Source organism: Pelobates fuscus, chromosome 3 (assembly GCF_036172605.1).
Source record: "Pelobates fuscus isolate aPelFus1 chromosome 3, aPelFus1.pri, whole genome shotgun sequence".
NCBI lineage: Eukaryota > Metazoa > Chordata > Amphibia > Anura > Pelobatidae > Pelobates > Pelobates fuscus.
Window position 1 is genome coordinate 186,316,541 of NC_086319.1, and position 6,569 is coordinate 186,323,109.

At 33.2% G+C, this 6,569-nt stretch overlaps 1 protein-coding gene across 6 annotated transcripts in view; it reads left to right on the plus strand.

The window, feature by feature from the left end:
- Nucleotides 1–6,358, plus strand: part of NTF3 (neurotrophin 3) — a 72,039-nt gene extending 65,681 nt beyond the window's left edge. For all 6 annotated transcript variants that reach the window (XM_063447811.1, XM_063447816.1, XM_063447814.1 and 3 more), the window contains one exon: nucleotides 3,642–6,358. In XM_063447811.1, the coding sequence (XP_063303881.1) occupies nucleotides 3,642–4,439 (798 nt within the window). In that variant the 3' untranslated portion in view covers nucleotides 4,440–6,358. The remainder of the gene's footprint in view (nucleotides 1–3,641) is intronic.
- Nucleotides 6,359–6,569: the final 211 nt, after the last annotated feature.

Sequence of the window (6,569 nt, forward strand, 5' to 3'; positions counted from 1 at the left end):
AGTTGAACGCAAACAGCAAGAAAATGCAAAAATTGCTTGTGTCATTAAGCGTAAGTCAAGCTTCTGAAGCTCTGTCCTTAAGGGGTTAACAGTTGCATGATGCAGCCATTGATCATGGAACTGTAGTAGTCCGAATGGAATTCAAATCTGAAAATATTGTCTGAATTTTATTTGAACCAAAAAGCCAAATAGACAACATTTGGTTCAGATGAATTTAAATTTATTTGCACACGAACCAATAATTTCTGTTGTGCCCAAGTCTTACATGGCTTTTGCTTGGTTTTCTCCAGTTAAGGATAGGATATTGGGCAAAAGTAATGCTGAGGTTATATGGGAACCTTTTGTATACCTCTAATAAGGACTACATGGTAGCTTTTCAGAAATTTATTCTGTTGCTTGGTATCAAAACATCCACGTGTTGCCTTAGTGTACTGTATATATTGATAGATAGAAAGGCAGATAGAGATATTTATTTTAATTATTTTCTTAATGCAGACCATTTGTTGATATACTGTTCTCCTGAAATGACATTTAAGCATGTACAACGCACATTTCCACATAACACAAACTGTAGATAATGTAAAAGTTGCATTAAAACCCACACCTAAGTTGAGGAAAAAATAGTTTAATTAAATGATCTGGTCATATCACTCAGCATGTCACTGCATTAGAATACCTTACTTTTGTCAGGTTGTAACCTAGATTTATTGTTTACACTGGAGATCAAGCGCTTAATCTGTATTACTCTCATGAGACTTAAATCCTTCCTGCTTTACAAATATGGAGAGCTCTGTCCATTTATAGTCTTCTTTGGCTACCTCTAATAGGAAAGCTGTGCATGGGGGAGGGGTCATCAACCTAAATACATTTAAAAGATAGTGATACATTTTTTTTTTCATTTACAGCTTGTATTTTGTGGCTGTGAACTGTTACCCATGAGTATTTTGATGTGTGTACGTGTGTGCTTGTGCATATATATGCTGTGTGTGTGTGTGTGTGTGTATATATATATTTTGATGTATATATATATATATATATAGAGAGAGAGAGAGAGAGAGATGTGTTTGTTTATATATTCATTAATGGAGTCATATGTCTATTTATTTGGAAGTACTAATAAAAGACTAAACACCAATGCCGTGGTGTAAGGGTTAATGATTAGTGATTAGATGAGTTTCTAAATATATATGTGCATGTTCTTTAGATCCTCTGTCAAATGGTGGGGTATTACAGTATGGTGTCCCTATTCTTTAAAAACATGTGGGGTAGGACGTTTGTACATTGTACAGAATGTCTATTGCTCCTGTGAATCGTAATCCTTATTTCATATTGTTTAGAACAATTATAGACAGACAGTGTGTTTATTGACTTAAAACAATATTAGCAAAACAATTATTTGCAGCAAGGGATACATAGCTAGCATGTAAACTTTCAGCCAAAATTAAAATGATGTACATTTGGAAAAATGTATTTTTCACTTTTTTGTTTATCCTTTATAAATATATTTGGGAAATTAAAAGCTTTAGACAGTGTACAGTGTTCTTAAAGGATCACTATAGGGTCAGGAACACAAACATGTATTCCTGACCCTATAGTGTTAAAACCACCATCTAGCCCCCCCTGGGCCCCTCATGCCTCCATAAATATAGCGAAATCTTACTGTATTCAAGCCAGAAGCTGTAACTCTGCATGCTGTTTGCCTAAAAAAAAACAAGCAGTCTGCTGACATCATCAGAAGTGGTAGCCTGATCCAATCACAGTGCTTCCCCATAGCATTGGCTGAGACTGACAAAGAGGCAGATCAGGGGCAGAGCCAGCATGATTCAAACACAACCCTGGCCAATCAGCATCTCCTCATAGAGATGAATTGAATCAATGAATCTCTATGAGGATAGTTCAGTGTCTGCATGCAGAGGGAGGAGACACTGAATGTTTGGATGCATTTTAGGCAGCCATGACACAGGAAGGATCTCTAATAGCCATCTGAGGAGTGGCCAGTGAAGTTTTTCACTAGGCTGTAATGTAAATAAACAGAAACAATGTAATGTAAACACTGCATTTTAATGATTCTACTCACCAGAACTAATGCAATAAGCTGTAGTTGTTCTGGTGACTATAGCGTCCCTTTAATCTTGCAATATTTGACAGAGGCTCTGAAATGGTAGCATAAAAGCAAAAATAAAATGTTTCTTACATACAGTGAGTGTGACAAAATTGATTAAAAATGCTCAACCTACCTACCTGTTGTCAGACATATTATACCAGAAAATATGAATATTGTTACTACATTGTAAACATTTGTAAGAGCCCTAATGTAATTACTTGTGGTACAGCTTATTGAAAATGGCAACAAAATGTAAAAATAATACTTGATTTGAGTAAAATGCCTTTATGCAGTATATGCAGTTAAATCACATATTTCTAAAATATAAGTACTGTATTTCAATTCTCATCAATCTCTGGAATGCTAAATGTTAATGCTAGCGAGGAGTCCTTTCGCTCTACCCTTCCATGTCTGTAGGAATTATATGATCCATTTAAACTCCCTTTATTGTTTGAAAGCAGGAGGTGAACAGACATTTACAGCACACTTGCACACAATAAATCAATGACCAGTGGCTTCTGGTAGAGAAATTCATTCCTCTACAGGCTGGTAATCATTCCTTAATCATTCCTTTAAATATAAACGAGGGTAAGTTAGCATTTCATGTACTAAACTTGAATCAGCAGAGTACATGAAAGTAAAAATGTTTACACTCCACTCTGGGAGTGAAGTAGTGGATAGAAAACATTGAAAAAATCAATTCAATGATAGGTTGTGTTCATTTTAGACTAACTAAATTTAGCCAGTTAGGTAACAAGGATAAAATGATGGAAGTGTTATGTAATCATAATCATTTGCAATAAGAAGTACAATCAATGTAATTGGAGAAGAATTAGCAGAATGAGTATGCTGAAAACAGATTAAATGTGTTGTTTCAGACTGTGTAGAAAATGAAAAAGATAGTAAGATATAGGGCAGGACAATGCAGGAAATAGTGGTAACCCAAGTGCGTTTTGTGATAACTCAACTTTTATTTGGAGAACTTTAAGTAATCCTCAATAAAAATAAAAAAATAAGAAATACCTGAACATGTCTGATAACAGAATTCATAATTTATTGGATGAAAAACTTACTTTTACATATCACATACTTTAAAGCTAATGCCAAAGATGGTTTCATTTACCATAGCATGACATCACTTAAACGGCAGAAAAATAATAGATTTGCTGCATGAAGCCAAGAAACCCATCAACTGATATTTTTAATAGTTGATATATAAACTTCCACCTTATCACAAACTATATTATGCAGTGGAAAGACTCTATACACAAATAATTGCTGACATTAAAGGTTTACACAATCCAGATCAAAAAGAAAAAGTAGTCAGTAGTTTTTAGATAATTATAATCAACAATTATATAGTATTGTCTATAGTTACAATCTAGAAGCTGACAGAATTTATATATGGATTATAATTGGATATAGCAATAGAAAATATACGGTAAAAAATGTTTGTATCTGTTCACAACTACTATGAATAGTTTTCAATTTGTTAATATCTACTTTTAACTTGTGTCTCTTTTTTTTTCCTCTCTAGATCTTACAGGTGAATAGGGTAATGTCCATCCTGTTTTGTCTGATGTTTCTTCCTTATCTTTGTGGCATTCACGCTACCAGCATGGATAAAAGGAATTTACCGGAAAACTCAATGAATTCTCTCTTTATTAAACTGATGCAAAAAGACCTTATGAAAAATAAAATTTCCAATCAAGTGGATACAAAAGAAAGTCAGCAAAGTACAATACCAAAAGCCGAAATATTTCTCGACTTGGATGTGGTCGATAATGTGAAATCAGACTTCCAACCAATCATCTCATTAGAAGCTGAACTCATTAAGCAACAGAAGCAGAGACGTTACAACTCACCACGTGTCCTTTTGAGTGATAGTCTTCCATTGGAACCTCCACCTCTGTACTTAATGGATGATTATGTTGGGCATACAGCGGTGGTAAACAGAACATCAAGGAGAAAAAGATTTGCAGAACACAAAGGCCACAGAGGGGAATATTCTGTTTGTGACAGTGAAAGTTTGTGGGTCACAGACAAATCGAATGCAATTGACATTCGGGGCCATCAAGTAACTGTGCTAGGGGAAATTAAGACAGGTAATTCTCTTGTGAAACAATATTTTTATGAAACGAGATGCAAGGAAGCAAGACCTGTAAAAAATGGTTGCCGTGGCATTGATGATAAACACTGGAACTCCCAATGTAAAACATCCCAAACTCACGTGAGAGCATTGACTTCAGAAAACAATAAGTTGGTGGGCTGGCGATGGATAAGGATAGACACATCATGTGTGTGTGCATTATCAAGAAAAATAGGAAGATCATAACTGTGTCTTTTCAATATATAAATTATTATTAAGTTAAATGATATGCATGTAGCATATAAATGTTTATATTGTTTTATATATAATAAGATGTTCTTATTTATTAAAATTCAGCACACGTATATAAGCTTTATCCCCCAACCAAATAAAGATAAGAAGAAATCTGTGCCTTCTGTTGGGCATTTACAAATTTCAAACAATGGAGGTTATATATATATATCAAGAAACGATCTGGGGAAAATATCTAAACCTGCTGCAATTGACAGGAATATTTCATTGTTCATTATAATGATGATTACTTAATTTTAGACTTTTGCCCCAGGATTGAGCAATATGCATAACCTTCACCATGAAACCAAATTTATGTGTGTCAGTATTTCTCTTTCAGTGTTTTTCATGCCAGTGACTGGTTTTAACTAAGTCTATTAAATCTGATTATAGGAGAGATGTATAAATTGTATGCACATTATATTCAACTTCAATATATTTTACCTCAATAATTAAAATAGCAATATTAAAAACAAAATGTTCAGTTGCAAACAAATGTTAAAATATAAGATCCCAATGATGTTATACATTTTTTCTTTTGTATATATAAGATTAGTTTTATCAACATAGCTTTTTATCTCAGTGTTTTCTAAAGCACTTTTTTATTGGTCCAGTGGTTTTAGATTAGAAATGATTTTTAAACAAAATTGCTTTGCAATTGGTTGTATTACTACCAACATCGGTTTACCTACTGTAATAGTAAAAGCAAAACACACATTTCTTACATTTTTAAAACCTAAACAAAATAAGAAAAGGTTCTCGAATTTCAGCAAAACATTGGCAACTAAAGTACATCATGCAACTTTGTAGATTAGGCAGCTGTAATTCATCTTCACTCAGTGGTTGTACAGCTAGAAATTAGTATACTTGGAAGCTCTCAAACATTACCATGAAGATCTGAGCACGATACTGTTTTCCTGGACCTTTGTGCTGGTCTAATGTTTGCTAGATGTTTAAAGTCTTTGTAGCTCTAACTGTACTTTTTAATCCAATATCAATCTAAATCAGACCCACATTTCTTAGCCCAGACATTAAAATATGACTGTGATCATCAGCCTAAAGATTTTAGAAAGGACTTCAGATCACAAACTCATCAAGGTTTCCATTAATGATACTTATCAGACACTGCAACACTGTAGACTTGAGGCACACCTTGTATGTGAGAACAACCTAACAAAGGGCATAATTCAAGTAGATGGTTTTGAATTGCGTGCAACAAAGGTAACTGTTTAATCTTAATCTTATGTAGTTTACATTTTTATTTTAGGGGTCTATTCACCAAAGGTTGTTTAGCACTGACTTTGCACTACATTTGAAATTATGGATTAAATAGCCTGTTTCAAAAGTTTCCAAGTTGGCTATTTACTAGAGGTATGGCGAGCAAAGTCATATAGTGCAACTGACACTGCCTGGGTATGTTTGGATGGGTATGGCTTGAATAGTAGCCAATTTGTTGTATTACCAGAAAAATAGATTAGTTGTTCAGCCAATGATGTCCTAACCTGAATAACAGAATTTTTTTAAAAGTTATCTAACAATGAACAATATTGAACAGTCAATCATAATCAATAGAGTTGGCTTCAAGATACCATATGTCTGCATAAGTGGGTAATAATTGTTTTTAATGTAATTACATTTTTATGAATGGGGCACTTATAAAGCTCTTTCAAATATCTATCATGATTCAACCCAAAACAATATTTTTTAATCACATTTCTTTAAAATTTTAGTGAATAGACCCCTAGATATTCAGAATATATTAGGCCTGAATTTGCCACCTGCTGTTTACTTACAAATTAAGCATACATTTTCAAATAATATCAGTTTCCTCAAGTTTATCAATGTCAGTTGCTGAATAAAATCTGTTTGTTGTATTTCACATTTGATCTCAAATTATTCAGCTCGTCTACAAAGTATTATAAACATTTCAGACCCAAATAAAATATTTATCTAGTTGTTTTTTATTTAATTTTATGAATATCTAGACCCATATGATTTTTTTATGTAAGACTAACTATAACACTCTAGATGTTTTATTAACGCGTTTAAAAAGCAAAAAAAAACAAAAACAACAGTCTACAGTTA